Genomic DNA, 23,618 nt, shown 5'->3' on the forward strand with positions numbered 1-23,618 from the left:
CTATTTTAAAATTTTTAAACCAAATTTGTTGGGCTTGTTTCTTTTTCTTTCTTTTTTTTCTCTCTCTCTTTTATTTTACTTTTTTATGAAATTATGATATTGATCATATCATAGTGTTGGAATAATGAGAGAGGCCTGTTAAAAAAAGAAAAGAAAAGAAAAAGAATAATAAGAGAGACAAAGAGAGATGGGTTTCATGGCACTCACTTACACGCACACAGCCAAAATATTGGCCACCCAAGCATTTTGGGGTTTAGTCATCTCAAATATCAATCAATGTAGGTGCTTCCTTTATCACAATATTTTACACTAATCTTAATTATAATTTGATATTATCTCTCAAATATTAAACTCCATTTTTTTTTATAATAAATCTCATTATCTAAGTCAATCACAAAAAAATAAGTATCATTGTGACATTATACCCTATGCGAAAATTGGTCCATTTTTCTACACCTCATTTGGGAGGTCACTATTAGAGGTAATCGCGGATCGAGTGACATCTTATCCACTATTCGTTTAAAATTAGGTGGATTAAAAAAAATCAGTTTGTATCCATCCATCGATTTAGAGGATGCAGATTGAGCCGGCCGTGCGAGTTAGTGGATGGATTAACGGTTTGGAATTTACAAATTTTGGATATTTTTTTGAATTATAATTCATAATTTTTACAATCTCTAATAACTAATAATTTGAAAAAAATATGTATTATTTGTTTATAATAGGCCATGACACCAGCTTTCAGCGCTTTTTACTAACTTTTCAAAACACCACTATGCTGTTACTTGTTAGCAATTTTTTTTAAAAAAAACTTCATCTACAGGCAAATCGGGTTCATACGAGTACAGAATAGTTGATCTATCATCTGAATTGTATCCGTAAATTTTAAAATATTTCATCTATATATGTTCATCGAAAGACATTCATTCACTTAAAATCAATCAACTTAAATCGATTCAACCAGATTACACACCATCACCTCTAAGTCACTTCTAGAGAAGGGCCACACTACCTGCCCTCTTTCTCCCCCCACAACAATTGTTTCGCCAAAATGACATACTATTTTGGCTCAAAATATATATATATATATATTTAGCATACTTTTCTATCGTTCAGTCCTTTTTGCTCCATATATTTTTCTTTACATAAAAATGTATATGTATTTAGAAATAATATTTTTCAAAATATTCATAATTTGAATTTTTTGTACAAGTTTAAATTTGATATGATATTATACTTAAAAATAAATTCCATCCACACATTTTAAATTCTGACTTTTTTTTAAAGTTTTTTCTCTCTCTCTCTTTTTAAAATTATCAGTGAATCCCACTCTCTCTCTCTCTCTCTCTCACACCACCCACAAATATCATCAAAAACATATTTCTCACTCCTTTTTGCTTTATATATTCCTCAGCTTCCAAATCCATTTCCTAATCATTCCAACAACCCTCTCTCTCTCTCTCTCTGTGGAAAATTGTGGTGAATGATCCAAGAACATACTTTGAGACTTGTTTTGGAAAATGGAAGTAAAATTGAGCCCATACAGCATCTACCCAGAAGAAGCCTCCAACATGAAGAAGCCACATAACTATGAAGATGGAACAACATCATCATCATCAACAACAACAACAACAACAACAGATCTCAATTTAAGATACTTGTCAAAAATTATTCTTCCTCCTTTGGGTGTTTCTGGGTATAATCAGAACCAGAATGAATCCAATGGCAAGATTATCTCTCCCATGGATTCCAGATACAGGTGAGACACACACTATCTACAATATCCTCTTCTTTTCTTTTCTTTTTTGTTAAATTAAGTCCATTTTTACACTACTTTGATGCATTAAGGTGTTGTACGTGTATGGTATAATACTACTTTTGTCTTGTACACATGCATATAATTTTCGTGTAATTCATATACACTTAAGCATGCATTTGTGTTTATATATATACCCATATAAATATGGGTATTTCCACAAACTTATTACTACAAAGACACAAAAATTTAGAATGAAATTACTTTTCAAGAACACAATATTTTAATTGTTAAAAGTATTAATTTTTTTATTTTATTTTAGTGATAAATTATTTTTGTTTTACAGATTTTCGTCTGTCTTTACTAAATTTTTTCATATTTTAATCAAATTTTTTTTAATTTTTTAGATAAATCAAGATTAAATGCATTTAAAAAATAAAAAAGTTTAACTAAAATATAAATAAATAAATAAAAACTAAAAACAAATGAAAACTCAAACAAAAATACACATCGGATTTTGTTCAAATTTTTATTTATTTTTAGTGATTTTTTAAAAATATTTTAGCCAATTTATTTTACTTTTTAAATGTATCTTGATTAGATGCATCTAAGAAATTTTAAAAATGATTAAAATATAAAACAAATTCATTAAAAATAAACGAAAACTTATCTAAAAATAATTTTTAAAAAATCAAATCAAACCAAATAGACACTAATCTTTTTGGCACAATATTTTGTCATTAAACGTGTATTTATTAGTAATATTTTTTTAAAAAAGTGTCACTAAACATATTTTTTTTAAAAAAGACTTTTTGAGACGCCTTTTTAAAGACAACATAAATTGGTCTAGTAATGTTTTTTTGTAATAAAGTTTTTACTTTTAAAGATGAAAAGGTTTGATCTCTAAAACCCTTCTATATTATAATACATACCCAAGATTTTTCCTAATTTTGTTGTATATTTTTTTCCTCTCTTAATTTTTACCGTACCGTACAGAATATATATCCAAATATATATAGTGAAGGTAGTTTTATTATATTTTTTCTATGCTTAATATGTTTTTAAAATTAAGTGTTGATTTATAAGTTATTTAATATAATGATAATAAATTTTGTATAATCTATAACACTATGATATCTTGATTTTCAATCTCCATCAAAACATACTAGGATTTTTTTTAATTGAAAAAAAACCAACTGTTATTCCTTTCTCACAAAAGAGAAAAAGGAAAAAAAAGAAAAACAATCTTAACCAAATGAATACAAAAAATAAATTCTACTTTCATTTTTTTTTTTTTAAATATTTTTCTATTACTTCCACTTTCCATCATATTTTTCACTCCACGTACTTCTGCTTTGCATCAATAAACCTATTTGTTTTTTTGACTAATTTTGTTTTATCTTTTCCTAATCAAACAGATCTTTAAATTGAAAAGGCAAGGAACAATAGGAAAAATGAAACCCTCTAAGATAATGCTTCATGAGCGTAGAGATCAATATGGGTTCAATTTTAATTTTTCATGTTGAAAAATTATTGGGAAAATTACCACCAAAAAAAAAAAACCTCAAAGGTTTAATCCTTATAACAAAATAAATATTGAATTGTTATTTTTTTTTTAATTTAAACTCTATACATTTGAGTTGTTTTCAATATAAATAATTTGCCTATTTTCGTTAAATAAAATCGATAAAAAAAATAGATATTTTAGTCATTAAACCCAATGAGAATGATATTTTTGACATTTTATATATTTCTACATTGTAAATAACTAAAATATTCTTTTTCCGTCGGTTTTACTTAACAAAAATAAGAGATTGGTTTAAATTGAAAATAAATCAAAATATTATAGTTTAAATTGATAAAATTAAAAATTAAAAATTTATTTTGTTAAAAGATTCAAACCTGAATTAATTAATTTTTTTGTTGTAATTGTCTCAAAATTACTTAATAGTCCATAGTACTACATGGTGTCACATACATACCATTCTCGACAATTGAGAAAGAGCATAATTATTGATTTTAAACACCAAATGATAGTCTAAAAATAAGTAATAATTAGCATATATTTGATGGTGATGTGGGTGAGCAGGTGTTGGGAGACATTAATGGTGGGATTGGTAGCATACACAGCTTGGGTTTACCCTTTTGAGGTTGCTTTTCTCAATTCCAATCCAAAAAGAGATTTATTCATCGCCGACAACATTGTTGATCTCTTCTTCGCCATTGATATTGTCTTAACTTTCTTTGTTGCCTACATTGATCCTATCACTCAACTTCTTGTTCGTGACCAAACTAAAATTGCCTTGAGGTTAGTTTTCTAGTTTTACTTCCCATTATTATTACTGTAAAAATGTTAGAGATCTTAAAAATTCGATCAAAATTTTTATTAAATATTTTACATAAGTGTGAGACTCATGTGATATGAATTTCACACTCATGTGAGATATTTGGTAAAAATTTTAATAAATTTTTAGAGTTCGTATCATTACTCTTATTACTTGCTATTATGACATCCACATGTCAATGTGATAAAAATATAATAATAAAACAAATAAAATGAATTGTGTGGGTTGGAGTAATTTTATGTATAAACAAAATTTTAATCAAATTTTTTGTATCACTTTACAATATATAAAGGTGTGAGTTGGGACTGGTGCACTTTATTCACTATGGTTCAAATATAAGTTAGAAAACTCTCATGTAATTTTAGACTAAAGTGTCATTGTTAATTTTTCCATTCAAATTAACAGAAAGTGTATCACGCACAATTTTTTCGAATAGGTTTGATTTTTTGAAAAAATAAAATGAAATTAATACAATAAAAAGATAATTTTACCTCAGTTTTCTCAAAACTTAAAATTAGATTAATATGTTAATTAAACTAAAAAAAAATAAAATATAATTAAGAATTTATCTAAAATATAAAATATAAAATAAGTAATAATTAAGAATTGATCTAAAATATAATTAAATTAAAATTAGATTAACATGTTAAAAATTATAGTAAATAATTAATAATTTTGGATTAATTGTGATCTAAAATATAATTAAATTAAAATTAGATTAAAATGTTAAGAATTACAATAAATAATTTTTTTAGATTATTACAAAAACCAATTTATTTTGCATTATTATGATTTTTTTTATAAAGACTATAGGATCTTAAAAATAAAATGAAAAAATTTGACTAAATTTTTAAAAATAAAAAAAATTCCCCAATCCCCCCCCCCCCCCCCAAAAAAAAAAAAATAGCCTAAATCAACAAAAAAGACTTGGCTATATGGTTGAATAACCGGAAGAAATAAAAAAAGGTATACATAAAACATAGTAAAGAGTTTCATTTTAAATAAATTCTTAATTGAGTATTTAAAATCTATGATGATATATACGATCATAAAAGACAGATGTCACGATTTTAACATAAGAAACAATTTCAGTTGGGTATTAATTATCAAAGAGTAATGTCAAGGATCTCAATAATTTGTTAAATATTTTAAAAAATTTCTTATATGGGTGTGGGACTCACACACACATGTGCGTTTGTATGAGTCTCACACCCATGTTAAAGATTTGATAGAACATTTGATAGATTTTTTGGAATTCATAACATTTTTCATTATCAAATTAAATGAGTTGATTGTATTCTCTAGAGTTTTTCATGAAATATTTAATATATAGTATTACGTGACCCTTCACCCTCATTATCCATACTCGCTTAAAGGTGTTATTGGTGTTGAAAAATAAATAAAAAATATATATTAAAATATGTAAAAATAATTAAATTATATGAAAAATATATTCAAATTATAAATATTTTGTTATTTTGTACATATATTGATAATTTATTATCAAAGTTCTTTAATAAATTATTTCTACATAAAAAGATAATAATAGCATTTAAGGGTAATTTGGCAACATACTTTTTTAGTAATTTTTTAATTTTTTGACTAAAATATAATGTAAAAAAATTAATATGTTTAAAATGACTTTTTAATTTTTTATGAAAAAATGTGTAAAAAATAAAAAAAAATAAAATCTTTGATTTTTTAATATAAATTATTAATTATTTAATTTTTTAATAATTTTTAAATTTTTAAATTAAAAAATGATGTTGCCAACGGAACATGATTAGGTGCTGGTGTACGTTATCATTTTGGTAATTATGAGGAGAGAGAATAACTTTTGTTTTTTTTTGGGTTTAAAATGGGGCTGATGATTGGCCTCCTTTCGGTGATTCTCCAAGTGATATATCTGTCCCTTTTACGGAGCAAGGGTCTTCTAGAGTGATTTTTTTCTAAAATTTCTTAGAGTGTTACATTGTGTGGTTGAGATTTACTGACAAGTCACATCAATTTTTCTGATGTGATTTGTCAATAAATCTCAACCACACAATGTAGTACTCTAGGAAACTTTAGAAAAATTTCACTCTATAGGATCCTTGGTGCTTTTACGCACTCAACAACTTGTCCAACAAAAAACGATATATACTCGGACAAAAAATTTCATAAATTTATTAAAGAGAATGTACGGTAAAAAATTAACTTATGTGGTGTGGATTTCTATTAACAATAAATCTACTTTACACAATTTAAATTATATATATATATATATATTTTGAATTTATAGCATTGTTGCTAGTCATTTTTTCCATACTGGTTTTTTTTTTTTTTTTGGGTGAAATAAGAACTTTAATTAAAATATAAAATAGTACATAGTAGTCCATATAACATACTACCAAACTAACTAATTATGGTTACAAGCAGAAAAGAAAATCAAAATAAAGTAAAATATTTTATTACTTAACCGTTGTCAAAAGGAAAGTGCGAATCTCCATAAGCCGGGATACAAGAAAATGCTGCAAAACATGCCAACCTCCTAACAGAATAAAGATAACTTTTACATGCTAAGAAGATTTTACAAGAGTGAAAGTGCTGCACAACAAAATAAATATCAAAAATTCATAGTGCTAGGCTTGCTTCAATATCCTTAGTTTTCTTTGGCTGTTCAAACAAAAATTTGGCATCAATAAAGAAATTAATATGATAGTTTAGCCCACTTGAGAGCAAACAAAATCGATGCAACTGAAGTATTATGAGCATTCATGTGTAAAGATTTAAATAATGAGACCACCCTGGTATGGTTAAGGAAGGCAATCATGCCAATACCTATGTCTAAAGGAAATGAATTACCCCATGACTACAAAGAAGGTCCCAACTTCAAAGTAACCTTTTTCCTAAATTTTACAAAAATTATATTCAAAACGGATAATTTTTCAGTGTGCAAGGCATATATATGATATGTCATTTATTTATTTATTTTTGTAACTAATGTTACACACTTTTATGAGAACTTATGACACATTTTATAGGTTAACTTACGTAAATTTGTGTTAAGTTAGGCTTATTTTGGGAAGATGGTAAAAAGTAATTTTTTGGCTTTTAACCAAGCTTTTGGCTTTTTTAGACAAATGATTTGGGAAGTTGGTAAAAAGTGACTTTTGACTTTTTTTATTAATGTTTGTTTATGATGTCAAATCATAATAAAATGACCAAACTACCCCCATTTATTTAAAATATTTACGACTTCACCTATGTAACACAATTTGACCCATGAGGGTAAAATTGTAATTTTACCGTTGGCTAAAAACCAACTTCCCAAATGAAAAAAAAGACAAAAAAGCCAACTTTTAGCTTTTGCTACAAACCAAAAAAAATGACTTTTAGCCAACTTCCCAAAATAGCCCTTATACGATTTTGTGAGTTGACTTACGTATATTTGTGAGAACTTACGTTAAGTTGTAATCTCTCAAATTTTTATAAGTTAATTTATCTAAATTTGTATTTAAGTTACGCGATTTTATAATATACCTCACATATTTTTGAGAAAATTCATGCAAATTTACATACTCCTTGTATATAGTGTGCATCCTTTGAGGAGTTGCACACCCAAACACTTCCCATTCAAAGCGAGTAATAAACGCCACTTCTGGAGGACCACAGACATCTCTCTCACAACAAAGTCGGTGCATATCTTTATATGATAGAAAATGATATCTTACTATTTTTTAACGAGTAATACCTAGGATTATGAAAAAATATGAAAAAATATTTTATGAATTTTTTTTTCATTTGATTAGTGTATGTTATTTTATTATGTGTATAATTTAAAGGTGTAGAATCTTCAAAAAATATTTCATGATATTTTTTTATGATCCCTAATGTTACTCTTTTTTAATCTACTACATGATCTACCTAACAAACGTTAGCTCTGTATACTTGAGTTTTCAAAAGAAAAAAATTCTAATTTAGAAAATTGGAAAAAAAAATCTTAAAGGGCAGTGATTAAAATTTTTAAAAAATATTAGTAGAATAAACTTATATGAATTGAAGATATTCTTATCTAAACTATTATAATTTCAGAAGGTTGATGGTTGGACCTAGTTCGCCTTGGGTCCATCCCAGGGTGTGTGACAAGAGGACCACAAATTTGACGAGTCCAATTCCTGAGCCGGAGAGAATTTGCTTGACCACTATTTGATTTGAAAAATAGAGAGAGAGAGAGAGACCTTTTGGCCTATGTTATTTATTTATTTATTTTTATTTTGGGCTTATGACATGTATGTTCTTAATCAAAATACATGGTGATGTTTACCATTGGACCACAAGGATGAGTCGTAAATGAATTGGATTTTGTTTTTTTGTTTTTTTAACATGTTATTGGAGATTATTCATTTTGATTCGGATAATATTAGAAATATCGAATTTTTACTAAATGTCTCACATGAGTGTAGACCTCACATTTAAGACATTTAGTTATTTATTTAGTAAAAAATTTAAAACTTATAGGATTTTCTTTTTGATTCATTTAACTAACTTTCCCAATGAATAATATCAATTAGCATATTAATTGATATATATAACACTACCGCTTTCTCAAAACATATAAGTTGGTTTCGGTGTAACAGTGGTCATAAATAGCAGTACTCTAATTTTAATTCATATATAATGAATTTATTTTCACAATAAGTGGCCTTTATTTCTAGGTTATAAAAAATTTCATTGACCAATATTTGACAATTGTGTTGAGAGAGAGAGACTGCCATTCTTTTTTCTCCAATACATTGCTATGATAATCTAACGGTTCACATTGAAAGAAAAACGATATAATTTTAAAATGTGTAGATTAAGATAAAAAAAAATTAATTTAAAACTTAAAATATTAAATTTTGTCATCTGTCAACATATTTACAGTAAAATTATTGTAAATAAAGAATGACAAAAAATTTTAAGTCCAAAATAGAGAGAGAAGGTGACAAGTTTAATTTGGAAATATAGTTAAAAGTCAAAAGTCAGTTTTTAACTTATTTTTAGTTACATCACCTCTTCGTTTTTTTACACGTTTTTTTAAAAAAATCAAAAAATCAGTTTTTAATCAATTTTTCAAAATAACCTACGAATTTGTTTGATTAATTCAATATTATGATTGATTTTTTTTTTTTTTGAGAAATAATATTATGATTGTTTGATGAGTGACATTATTGTGATATAAATAAATAAATATATAGGTACATGTCAACATGGTTTTTGATGGATGTGGCATCAACAATACCATTCGAGGCGCTTGCATTCTTGTTCACTGGCAAACACCACTCTGGCCTCTCCTATTCTCTCCTTGGATTGCTCAGATTTTGGCGTCTCCGACGTGTTAAGCAATTCTTCACCAGGTTAATATACTTCCACTACCATACCCCAATTGATCTATTGCCATTGCAATTGTATTTGAGAAAAACTATGCATCCCAATATATATTAAAATTATTTCAAAAATATAAAATTTAGTAATCCTACTAATTCACCCTTATCAATTTAGAAATTACTCAAATTTAGTTCAGATGTATTCTATATATAAACCTCACATTATACAAATTTAATTTCTATCATACAATCACTCATCTAGAAAAATCTGAGTGGATAAATCTTGATTTTAGACTTGTTTTATAAAATGCCGTCTATTTAAGTAAATTAATTAGATAAAATTGTACTTTCTAAGACCATATGTCTTGGAATTATGAATTCCATTTGTTTGTATATCATGTTTTATGATTAGATTGACCAAGATTATGAGAATTGATTGATAAAATTGCACTATCTATCGGGGGTGATAGCCTTATGGAGAAGGCAGTCCTTTCCATATGGGTGTGTCAGGTTTGACTCCTAGGAGCGTGGAATGCTGGTTTTGTCCAGCTGAGCTTCTTCGAAGTACTCGCGCTATATTTCGATTGATACTTGGCCTATTCTATAGCACGTGGCTGAGCTCCATTAGGTGCCTCAGAATGTTGACTTTGTCCAGCTGACCTTCTTCGGAGAACTTGCACTATACTCCGATCGATACTTGACCTTTTCTATAGTACATGGCTGAACTCCATTGGGTGCTTCGGTAGTTAAGTTAAATCTGACTATCAACTGATTATCCCGAGACCAGGATCCGTGGATGTTGTAATGTCCCTACAGAGTATTTTTTTTTTTCCAATAAAAAAAAAGGATTGATAAAATGGCCAATTAGTTTCAATATCACCTTAATTTATTATTTTGCATCTTACTGCCCTTTTTGAAATTCAATATTCTCCTGTTTAGGTGGATTATTAATCTGGGGACCAGGATCCTTTGCTGTGATTGATAGTGTTGTGAAATTGTCATGTTAAACCACAACATGACACATAAAAAATAACATAAATCAACAGCTTATATCTCCTTTTAAATTATAGAGTTCAACTGACTTTCTTTAAAATTTGAACAAAACATAACAAATTTTATAATTTTGACATAGTTATATTAGGTTTTCTTAAAATTTTGATTTATACATCTTTTTCATCAATAATTTATTAGTAATATGAATGAAAAAAAATAATTTTATTATCTATTTTACACTCAAATGTACATATGTATTTTTTATTTATTCTAATATTTGTATACTATTTATTTATATTAATTTCAATCACTTTAATTTTATGAAAACAGATTAATGTAATTATACTAAAATTATAAACTATCTGTATTTTTTCTAAAATTAACGAGAAGATGCACCATAAATATAAGGCCCAAAACTACGTCGTTTTAGAACAGAAGTTTAACGGAAAAAAAAAAGGTGAAACATTGAAACCTCGTCGTTTTTTGTTTTTTTTTTTTTGGGGATAGGGTTTAGGGTTTTCTGTGTGTTCATTCTTTAACTTCTTGATTTTTTTATTTATTTTATTACTATTATTTTTTGGGGGTTTTAATAAAAAATGATTACAATTTACAGTAGATGATTTGATACTTCTCTGTTTTCTCTTCTCAATTTGTATTTTAGATCTCACATGGAATCTGATCTGTTTGTTAGACTTTAATTGGTTGCTTCACAGCTTATAATTCTGCATTTTGGTTCAAGACTTTCTATTGATTTTGGATACTCTCTGTTTTTGTTTAGGAAAGTTTCTTTTGTATGTTATTTCAATTGCATCTCCTACTGATTTTATACTATAAGGCCCTGTTTGATTCGTAGGATTAATAGTGAGGCGATTAACAATCAATGGGATTAGTGTAGGATTGGTGTTCATGTTTGTTTTGCGATGCATATGGAAATATGTAATCTCAATTGTATGTTTGTTTTATATTATTAGTTGTAGGTTTAAAAATTCACCAATTTTATTAGATAGAATAGAATGTCTATCGGAATGTAATTCAAATAACAAAAATTGCAACCAAACTCTAGAATGTGAGTCCCATAGATTAATTATCCCAATCGTATGCTATAATCTGCCCAATTAAATAGGCCTTAGCTTCTTACACTTCTAATTACTGCTGTTGTTTTTTTTAAAAAAAATTTTATTCTAATTTTCGTTCTAAAAATATGGGATTTTGATGGATTTTTGTGTTCTATAATTTAAAAGTAGATCTGAACTGTTGGTTTATGTCATTACTGATGTTTCATGCCGTGGTTTAACCGCACCAAGACCACCGTGCCATCCATCAGAGCAGAGGATCCTGGTCCGTTAGTCCAGACCCCAATTTTCTTAGCCGAACGTAAAATGATGGCGAAATTGTCCTAAAGTCATATCCGTCCAAACAAATATAGCCAAATTGTATGATATAAATTTAATTTTGATGTGTGTGAAACACACTGTAAATCAGATTCACACATTTCATTTTTTGAGGTACTGAATATTTGCTCATTCCATCACTGGCACTTACCTTGCAGGCTTGAAAAGGACATCAGATTTAGCTATTTCAGGGTCAGATGTGCTAGGCTCTTATCTGTAAGTGAATTTTGAAGCTCATTTCTTTAATCAAAAAGGATCTCCAATGGTTGTCAAGAAAATTCCGTTGTCAAAGAAAAATATCAACATCATATAGTTTCAATTCAAAAGGACTCCCCCCCCCCCCCCCCCCCCCCCCCCCCCCCCCTCCTTTTCAGAATCCTACTTCAGTGGTTTCAATGCCATTCTTTGACATAACCACCATATGATTCAGTTTTCACAATATACTGTGTGTGTTTAAATTGTAAAATTTGAAATTGAGAAAATGACAACTTTATAAATTTTATACAAAAATCAACCAGTCAAAACTGTCATAGTTTGGCATTTTGTTATGCATGGTGCCATAATTGCGGCACACCCATGGAGTAGCTTTTTCGTGCTTCAAATGCCAAATTTTAACCGGCATAAAATTTGGCACACCATTAAAGATAATCTTATGTTACATTTAGTTATTTGGAATGAAGTGAAGTGAAATGATCCTTCCATCAGGATGTTCATTCTCGCATTTAGTTCATTACAAAAATTATGGAAAATGGATTGTAAGGGAATTGCTATTTTACAAGGAAGAAAGCATGATCATTTCATTCCAATAAACCTAAGGTTATGTTTGAATTTTTGATTTGGGGAGGAATTTGTGGAAAGGAAAAGGAAAGTAAAAGAAATTATGGGTGAAAAAATATAACTTGAAAATTTTTTTTCTCACATCTCTCTTTTCTTCTGTTTTTCTTTCACAAATTATTTCTCCAATCTAAAATCCGAATACAACCTTAATGTCCATCCTGTATGATTTGCTCCTCTTTTCACTTTCTTACTCATTATTTGAATTTTTTTTATAGATTCAAGGCCATCCCATTCGACTTTGTTTAATATTATTAATCCAATTATACGAGTACATAGTTTGTTAGAATGTACATTACTTTTTTTGATTAGGGTGCAAAGAACATAATGAGAAGTTTTGTGTTTGTGATTTGGGTATTGTAGGTGACATTGTTTCTAGTGCATTGTGCTGGGTGCCTATACTACTTGCTAGCAGACAGATACCCACACCAGGGGAAGACATGGATTGGATCTGTGATTCCAAATTTCAGGGAGACAAGCCTCTGGATTCGATACATCTCTGCCCTCTACTGGTCCATGACCACCATGTCCACCGTCGGCTACGGCGACATGCATGCAGTCAATACCATGGAAATGATATTCATCATTTTCTACATGCTTTTCAACCTTGGCCTCACTGCTTACCTCATTGGCAACATGACTAACTTGGTTGTTGAAGGCACTCGTCGAACCATGGAATTCGTAAGCTAAGCTAACCTTTTCATTTTCAGGTCTTTTACTTGCACAGAAAGGGATTATAAAACCGAACACAACCCTCTTATATGAGTGTAGGACTCACAAAAAGATGGGACCTTGCTTCCTCATGTAAGAGGGTTGTGTCAGGTTCTGTGATCCGATTCTATGTTCCTAGACTTTTTGTTTCATTTTTTTATTGGGTAATTATAATTTAGGTCACGAGGCATGTATTGTGTGTCATTATGATTCTCAACATTTCAATTATGTCTATTTTATCCTCCAAGTATTAAATGTGTGTTAGTTAAAGTGATTCACACATGATTAAATTAAACATTGTTAGTATTCATCACCAAAATCAAAGGTATTTTTGAATAAAAATTATACCTCAACCGAAAAAGGGTAATCACTATTTGATTTTTGAAGTATGTGTTTGTAACTGATTTGTTTTTTTAGAATAAATGGTACCGAAAGGATGGGTGTCAATTTGATCTTTGATATTTAAACTGCCTCAATTGGAATAGGTATTTTAACTGCATTAATATGATCCCCAACTTATTCAATTAATATTTAAATGGCCCACAATGCTGTTCCTGTCCGAATTTTATAACAAAAGCGGGGTATAATTGACACAATTGAAATATTGATGACCAAGATGAAATACAACACATACATTTGAAGATTGATAGTATTTGATTTATCCTTTTTTATTGAGGTGTAATTTTTATTTTAAAAATATGTCTAATTCTGAAGATGAATACTTAATAGTCATGGGGACCACTTTAGCAAATTTAAGGAGGTCAGAGGTCAATCCTTGCTAAATGCAAAGATTGATTATTTCTTCTCCATTATGAAGGCTTTGTTGTATTGAGTTTGTTTCCTCCTATTGTAGGTTGTTTGCTCTTTCTTGTGTTGGTGGTTGATACTGTTTGTTGGGCTGATATATTAGTGTTGGTGAACTATGATTACCCAGTTTGATGTAATTTTCCTAATATATGTAAATAATGTCTTACCGATGGCCCCAAAAAAAAAAAAGGAAGATGAAATTGAGACAATTACAATGTTAGAACCAAAATAACACAAAGCATAGGAACCAATAGTGTAATTAATACCTTCTCTTATTTTTTATTTTTTCTTTTTTCATTAGTGCCCTGGAATAAGATGTAGTTACCATGGTAGTGAAACAATTTTAATGTTTTTTTGTTTGTTTTTTAAATGTTGGCAGAGAAATAGTATTGAGGCAGCATCAAACTTTGTGTGCCGGAATAGACTGCCGCCTCGGCTGAAGGAGCAGATATTGGGATACATGTGTTTGAGGTTCAAGGCTGAGAGCTTGAACCAGCAGCAACTCATTGAGCAGCTTCCCAAGACTATTTGCAAAAGCATCCGCCAACATTTGTTTTTCCCAACAGTCGAGAAGGTCTATCTCTTCAAGGATGTCTCCAGGGAAATTCTCTTGCTTCTGGTATGAATCAAACCATTATATACATCTCATGAGTTCATCAAACTTGAAACATAATTTCACAGTGGGTCCAGCTTTGCTCCAGTTGGGAGAAGACTGGACCGTGCTGATGGACCCTTGTGGGCCTACCATATGGCCTGTTTTGATATCTGCTCAATTCATTTTTTAAGTTTTTATTTATAAAAAAAAAAATGGCAGAGTGATCTGATAATTGTAGTCATAGAATTTTATCTCATTTGTCCTGAAAAATTGACATGTATTTTTTCAAGACAAATGTGATTAAATCGTATTGCTAGAATTATAAAATCAATTAATTTTTTTATGAATAACCTACACTACACATAAGGGCCTAAAAATAAACAAGCATATCACAAAATAGAGTTGTGGTGGACCCACAAGGGCCCAATAGCATAGTTCAATCTTCTCTCCAGAAACTGAACCTTTGGTGGTTGATACATGCATGAAATGCTTTGTAAATGAACATATATAGAATCAAATTATAGAAAAGTATGAAAAATGTAAAAATAGTGCTAACATGTACATTCTTAGTATTTTTATCTTAGTTTTGTGTATGTCGACTAAACTCTTGGTTGCACAGAAAATGTTCAGCATGCTTGGTTATCATTTTTCAAAAACACTTTTCAGAAAATTTTACTTTCTTATTTTTCGTATTTTTTTGTTTTTACTGAATTTTTTTAATATTTTGAGCAATTTTTTTTATTTTTAGACATACCTAACATAAATATACCTAAAAAGTAAAAAACAAATTGAAAAAAAACTTTTAAAAATTCACTAAATACCAAAAATACGAGAATTCAGTACATTTTTTATATTTTTATGTATTTATTAATTTTTAAAAATATTTTTTCACAAATTTTTTACTTTTTAGATACATCTAAGTAAGGTGCATCTAAAAAAGTAAAAAAAAAATGTTTAAAATTTTAAAAATATTCACTAAAAATAAAAAAAAAATACAAAAACCAAAAAATTCAATTTTCAAAAAACTTAATTCAAAAAACTCAAACCAAACACACTGATTGTTTTACATAATCGTTAATCACCAGCTTTGTATAATGAATTTGATGATGATGATGATGATATCAGGTTGCAGATATGAAGGCAGAGTACATTCCACCCAGAGAGGACGTTATACTGCAGAATGAGTCACCAGATGATGTATACATCATTGTATCAGGCGAGGTGGAAATGATCGACTGCGACACCGAAAAAGAGAAAGTTGTTGGGACTCTGCAATCTGGGGACATGTTCGGAGAAGTTGGAGCTCTCTGTTGCAGACCTCAAGGCTTCATGTACCGAACCAAGACCCTTTCGCAACTCCTGAAGCTAAAAACCAGTGCCCTCTTAGAAGCTATGCAAACCAAACAAGAAGATAATATCACCATGTTTAAGAACTTCCTCCAGGTTGGTTCCTACTTATACTAAATTTGGAAGGTTTGTTTGGTTTATTCTGAATTTCAAGTAAAAAATTGGTTATGTTTATATTATTATGGGAAATGCACTTTTTTTGTTTTGTTTTGTTTTCTTTTTGTTTTTTGCCTTTCGTTTTTGGTAGAAATATTATGGAAAATTTGGATAGAAAAAGCTAGGAAGCCAGGAAAAGAGCAATGCTAAATACTCGGAAAAATATTTAGAATTTGAAATATACGGATTATATTCATTTTAGATGTTTAAATCTATGATATGGATGAAATTGTTACAATTTTCTAGATATTTTTATAGACGAAATAGATCAAAAACTTAAAGCGTCCATCATCATATTTGAAGACAAATTTGATTCGATTATCAGATCACTTTAATTTTTTATTTCATGAATGATCAACACACGAGAGGCTAAAAAATGAAAGAATCGAGACATCAAAGTAAGTCCTGTAAGGAGCCCACATAACTCAAATTGGACGGTTCACTGTTCTCTCCCAACTGGAGAGAAGCGGGATCCAAAGTTAAAAATGAACTCTATGGAGTATATTCAAATTGGAAAACTCTGTTTATACATAAAAATCATACAAAAAACCTTACGAAAATGTTGTGGCAATATATTTTTGGATATAAATTCATCTTCATATGATTTTTTGTTTTAAAGTGAAAGTTCCATAGGGAGCTACATAATTTTGAATAAATTTTCTGTTTACACATTCAAATTTGGTATGTTGTCAGTCACCTACAGTAAATCTGGTCTACACAATTCATTTTCTTATCACTTTTCAAACTAATTGATTTTGAAGCTAATTATAGTGCTGATTGTAATCAACCCTGTTCCTATTGGCAGCATCACAAGAAGCTAAAGGATCTGAGAATAGGAGATATATGGCTAGAAGATGGGGAAGAAGATGGAGACCCAAACATGTCCATCAACTTGCTTACTGTCGCCGGTACTGGCAATGCTGCCTTTCTTGACGAGCTTCTCAAGGCTAGGTTGGATCCTGACATCAGTGACTCCCAAGGAAGGACTCCACTGGTATGTCACCCATTCTTTCGTATGCAACTCACATATTAAACCTTAAATTAGAGCTTGTTTAATTCACAGATATGGGGGAGGAAAAGGGACTGTTAATTTTAGCTCAGGATAAAATTGTTTTACATTTGATTCACATTTTGTGACCTGAGATAACTTAACCCGGAATGTTCAACTTATCCTGGGATAAGATTTTTGTCACCAAAAAGTCTAAAATGCCCTCCTTGTGCGGGATATGTCATCCCTGGATAAATTATCTTGTGGGTGAACTAAATGGCCACTTCATTCAGCATGCTTGCACATGACCGCTACAATTGAATCTTAGAAATGGAAATAGGTAAAAACTCAATTCACTTAATATGGCATGATGGCATCCATTGTTTTGAACCCTAATTGAATCAAGACATAGTTATATAATATATCTGATATAAGTAGCCTGACAAAAGCCAAAATACCAATTATTTTCTCTCCTTTTTCCTTAATATTGTTGCTTTTGTTTGGGTCATAATGCTGTTCTTTATTTTGTTTTTTATACATCAGCACATTGCAGCATCCAAAGGGCATGAAGAGTGTGTATTGGTACTTCTCAAGCATGCATGCAACATACACCTCCTAGGTATATAAAATTGCCCTTGTCACATCTTGATTTCCTCCACAAAATTACAATGCATATGATTGAGATTTCCCCTTTTTCTTTTGGGGTATGGTTAACGAGTGACCTGGGCATGATTTTAAATAACAGTAATATGGTCATATATCGTACAATATCAGCCAACAAATTGGTCAACATTGGTATTTGAAGTACAAAATCTGTTGGCTGAGATATATTAGTGGATGTTGGTATGATGAGTCCAAAATCTGTCCGTTGATATTTAAAACCCTGGCCTTGGGGCACTAACAAACAAACAAAAAAAGATGAGGGGATTGAACACGAAACACTTGGTGATTCCAAAACATTTTTCAGTTATTACCTATTTCTGAAACACTTTCCATGCCAATTCGGATATTAAAAATAATGTCTCAGTGGCACTCGGTAGCATTTGTCTTCCCCTTCTTTTTTTTAATTTTTTTCTTTTCTTTTCTTTTCTTTTCTGGGTGATCTTGATCTTGAATTATTATTTTGATATCGTGCTAATACATATGGCAGACATGGAAGGCAACACAGCACTATGGGATGCTATATCATCCAAGCACCACTCCATATTCTGGATACTGTACCACTGCGCTGCCATATCTGATCCCTACACAGCTGGTGACCTTCTATGCACAGCTGCAAAGAGAAACAATCTCGCAGTGATGAAGGACCTTTTGAAGCAAGGTTTGCACATCGATTCCAAGAACCGCCATGGCCAAACAGCTCTGCAAATCGCCGTGGCAGAAAACCATGTTGACATGATCAAGTTCCTCGTGATGAGTGCCGGTGCAGATGTCGGCAACATAGATCAGCACAAGCTTCCCAAGTCTTTGGATTTGAATGAAATGTTGCAGAAAAGAGAGGTAGGGCACCGGATAATGGTCCCCGATGATGTGTCACCGCGAAATGAGGTGGTTTTGAGGAGGAGGCAAGGTGTAGGAGGGAAAGAGGGGAACTTGGGAGGATCAGGGGGGCATTTTTGTCCAAGAGTTAGTATATATAGAGGACACCCTGTGGTGAGGAAGGATAGTTGTTGCACTCAGGCTGGGAGGCTTATTAGGTTGCCAAATTCGCTCTTGGAGCTCAAAAGCATAGCAGGTATGTATATACATTTAAAGTTTTCAAAAGCCTAGCTATCTACTTTTAGTTTGTTCTTTCTTCTTTCTGCTCCATGCCATTTGATGGATTTAAATAATGTTGTTGGCTTCCTAAAGTAAGTGTTGATTTTATCACTTTAAAAGAAAAGACCCATCAAATTGGGTTAAGTTGTTAAAAATGTCAGTCATATCATTTTGATCATTAATTCTATATAATAATTTTGTAGGAATAAACTTTTTCTTGTAACTTTAGTTAAGCTAGAGCAATGATTTCAATTCTATCATGTGTCAAAGGAGCAAAAAAACAAGTATAAACAATTATCATTCCTACTCACTTATTCTACGTATATTATACTTTATACAAAAAATAAATAAGTAGAGGTAAAAAAAGGGTATCAAAATAAGCCCAGGGTTCATCGGCTTTGAAAGCACTTGGGCTTGCTGCGGCTTTGGACCTCGGCTTCTTTGACCGAGCAGTATCGGATGGCTCGGCCTCGGTAGGCTTCTTCTCGACGGTGAAGGCATTTTTCTTAACCTCTGCCAATCTCGAGATCGGCACGGTGTCTTTAGTGTCAATTTGAGTCACAGTGGTTTTTGCCTTGGCACGCTTTACCGTTTTGGCCTTAGGCTTGGGCTGGGACTCTAATGGAGAAGAGGTGACAGTAACCACTCTTGGCATGATAATCCCCCTAATCTAATGCTGATTTATGATATCATGACTTAATTTCTACCACTAATCATCTCTACATCTTTAGAATGAACCATCCAAATTGATAGGTCTGCCATATATCAATGAATACTATCGGTTTTTTCACCTCGTACTCAGATAGACACATGGTGTTTGTTGTTTGTGTATTCGTTGAAAAAAACTCCGATGATATTCATCTTGGTCGAATATAATCTTCGTAATGAAGTCCACGGTGTTTCAAAGTTATTTCAAATTTGACTTTTATTTTCTAACAGTGACTTTGCTTCTGGCAGGTGAAAAGTTTGGGTTTGATGCAAGAAACGCATTGGTTTTAGATGAGCAAGGGTCAGAAATTGACTCCGTTGAAGTTATAAGAGATAATGATAAGCTTTACATGGTTGAAGCATCAGACCCAACTCCTTTTTAATATAACCAAAAGGTTATTTAGAAAACGAATTAACTCTATAGAGGGGAGTCACTGTTTTTTTGGCCCCCCTCCCCTCCCTCTTTTCTTGTAATGTTTTATTACTTTCAAAACAAGAAACTATATAGGATTGCATAAAGCAAAGACCTTCACTTATTATGTGTATTTCTTGTATATTTAGATACATATATACATGATGTGCAGTTGCGCACATCTAACAGAAGCAATGGGAGTTCTTTTTTGGTTGTTTCATTTTCTATTTTTCATTTGCGTGGGACAACAATACTTTGTTTAGGCCCTGTTTGGAATTTGGTTTTTTAGTAGTTTTTTTTTACTTTTTTATGAAGTGGATGAAGTCAATGTGTTTGAGAATGATATTGGGTTTTTTTTAATAAAATTGAGTTATACATTAATAGATAATAGTTTCTGTCAATCGATATAACACTTCACTCTTTTTTTTTTAGAAGGGGTAACACTTTGCTTTTAGGTTGAATTTTAACTTTTTTTAATAAAAAAAATTACTTTTAAAATGAAATCTTAATGTCCTTTTTAGATTATTTTTGTCATTTGGATCTTCAATTTGAGTATAAAAAATTCACTTAATAAAAAGGAAAATATAGGACCCACATATTTGTGGGACTCAGAGTCTCTCTATTCTGTGTAATTTTTTTATAGACCAATTATGTGTTCTTATTTCTTTCTGCTTGAATTATTCATTATTCGTTCAAAAAAAAATTATTCATTTATTCTGCACAGCATTGTAAGGAGTGTTTTTGGTGATAGTCATCACCTCATTCCTTAAGTGCTGTTTGGCAACTCCAAGAGCCAGTTAAACTAAGGATATAACCCTTACCGAAAATTATTCAATAATCATACAACACTATTGGTCCTGTTTGGTAGGGTTTATTTTCAGCTTTTAGCTTAATTTAAGCTATTTTGATGTATTTGGTTCAGCTTAACAATACAGTTTATAGTTTTTTGTAAGTCAAAAATCAACTTATTCTTTGAATGGGGGAGGAGAAGCTTAATTTATACGTCAAAAATCAATTTATATTCACAGCTATAAAATATAAGTTGTTAAAGTATAAATTATAATTACTTTCCCACAACTCTACCAAATGAGACCATTGTGGCACTGGCATGTATCTGCATGTCATACTCTTCACCAAAAAGACTGCAAAATGGGAGAAATTTTGTTTCACCATAGGCTTATTTTTTATCCATCCAATTGAAGCAAGTTAGGCCTTTTCCGCTCATTCTACAACCATTACAATTTTTTTTTTTTTTTTGGATCTAGAAACATCTTTTCATCATGCTCATCCAACAATGCTACTAACACATAAACTACCCTCGTTTGCGAATATACACCTTTTTTTTTATTTTTTGACTTTTTAGTTAAAATATGATATAAAAAAATTAGTATGTTTGATATTATTTTTTAGTTTTTTATCAAAAGATGTGCAAAAAGTAGAGAGAAAAATGAATCTTTGACTTTTTAGTATAAGTTGTTAGTTTTTTTTATTTTTTTAGTGATTTTTTGACTTTTAAGCTAAAAAGTAATGTTGTCAAACGAGGCTTTAAATGTAAAATTGGACACATAAATTATGTGAATTAGGGGTGAGCAGCGGATATACCGATCCGCTAAAACCGACTGAACTGAACCGATCCGTCGCATTTTGGACAGATGCGTGATGACATGCGGACGGTTGCGGATTGATTTTCTCCAATTTGTCAATTTGGCGGACGGATGGCAGATTTGAGGTTCCTTTGGCCGCAACCTAACCGCCAAACCGCGAGCACCCTTAGTAATTTATAAGACTTTGTGTTTTCAATTTGTTTAAATATTTTGTTTGTATTTTCAATTGAAAAAGAGTTTAAATATTCTATTGAAAAAAAGTTTTCAGCTTGAATATATTTTTTTAATTAAAAAAAAATAAACATATTATCTATCTATATTTTTTGATTTTTAAATCTAACTCTAAAAGTAATAAATAGAAAATATGATATATGCTGGTTGGTTTTTGTTTTAAAAAACATATATAAATGTAACAATACAGAGACATACAATCTCTACTACTGCTCTGTTAATGATTTTGGTAGTTTGAATTTTTTTTTTAATATTTTAAGAACCACATATTGTAATACTTTATGTGGATGAGGCATGCTGTGATTGTAATATGTGGATGAGACATGTAGTGATTATAATATTCTAAAGTTTCAAACTTTCTTTCTTTGGATGAGGCATGCAGTAATTGTAATACTTTTTTAAGTCATGACTGTAATACTTACTTTCTTTTTTCTTTTCTTTTTTTGAGGAAGTGCATAAGTTGAACTATGTTAAAAATTTATAAAATTTCAAACCGCCAGACCGATTCGTATCCATCTGCCAAACTGCCAATCCACTCAATCTACATCCGCCGAATTGACGAATAGATGCGGATTGATTTTCTCTAATCCGTCAATCTAGCGGACGGATAGCGGATTGGAGGTTCCATGGCCGCAACCGACCCGCGCCAACCCCCAATGTGAATGGACTAGATTTCATAAGATTTGTCGATAAAGCTTAAATCTAAAAAAAATCTATTGATTCAATTATTTCCTATAATTGGTTTGGTGTATTTGGGTTATTTATTTTGGGAAATTGGTTAAAAGTTAATTTTTTTTTTTTTAAAAAAAAAACGTGTACAAAAATAAAGAGACAATTCGATCCAAAATAGGTTGAAAGCCAAAAATTGACTTTTAATTACTAATATCTTTCAATTACTTCAAATTAGCATGCAGAGATGAAAAAAACACACAATCTTCAATTTCTTCCAAATCAAACTCAAATTTTAATTTTCAAGTGCAGAGAATAACAAGTGAACTGAGACACTTCATTGAGATTCTGAAAATGGCATAATGAGCCAACAAAATTGTTTGGATAAATTATTGTGGTGTTTAGAATTTGGATGACTTGTATAGCTATTGAGGTTTAAAACATGTCTTCTGATACTTTTAGGCATGCTCCATTTTTTAAACACTCTAGATTTGTGTTTAATCATTTAAAGAAATAACAATATATGGTTGGACTTTAATCGAGTTCTCGTTTGTAAATCAGTCAACTTATAGATTTTAGGTTTTTTGGCCGAAGGGTACTCCAAAGTGCACGAAATTTTTTATTAACATGAATTTTAAGAAGAGTCAGATATATGCAGTCTTAATATATAAATAAATTATTTCTATAATTTGAATTCATGATACTTAAATCACAACAGAACAAGTTTACCATTGTGTCAAGACTACTCTTATTTTAGGCTTTTTGATCTTTGGGTTTTTTTCTTTCTTTTTTTTTTTTTTTTGTTTTTTGAAGATTCGATGAGTGAGGAAAAGTTTCATTATGTGGATTAAGGTTAAAAAAATTTGGGCAACACGTCTTATATTATAAGTAAGCGCTTCATCTATTACATTTGGTAATATTATATCTTCCCCACTTAAAGCATTTAAAAAAAATAATTAAAAAAA

At 30.2% G+C, this 23,618-nt stretch overlaps 1 protein-coding gene across 1 annotated transcript; it reads left to right on the forward strand.

The window, feature by feature from the left end:
• The first annotated feature begins 1,258 nt into the window (after positions 1 to 1,258).
• On the forward strand, positions 1,259 to 20,369 carry KT2/3 (potassium transport 2/3). The gene is made up of 11 exons (XM_028216618.2): positions 1,259 to 1,759; positions 3,846 to 4,064; positions 9,321 to 9,479; positions 11,992 to 12,049; positions 13,031 to 13,348; positions 14,565 to 14,804; positions 15,906 to 16,223; positions 17,089 to 17,277; positions 17,815 to 17,890; positions 18,422 to 19,006; positions 19,987 to 20,369. Exons 1-11 carry the CDS (start codon positions 1,521 to 1,523, stop codon positions 20,118 to 20,120), a joined length of 2,535 nt encoding a protein of 844 aa, XP_028072419.2. The 5' UTR covers positions 1,259 to 1,520; the 3' UTR covers positions 20,121 to 20,369.
• Positions 20,370 to 23,618: the final 3,249 nt, after the last annotated feature.

Source organism: Camellia sinensis, chromosome 2 (genome assembly GCF_055761805.1).
Source record: "Camellia sinensis isolate YWXY chromosome 2, ASM5576180v1, whole genome shotgun sequence".
NCBI lineage: Eukaryota > Viridiplantae > Streptophyta > Magnoliopsida > Ericales > Theaceae > Camellia > Camellia sinensis.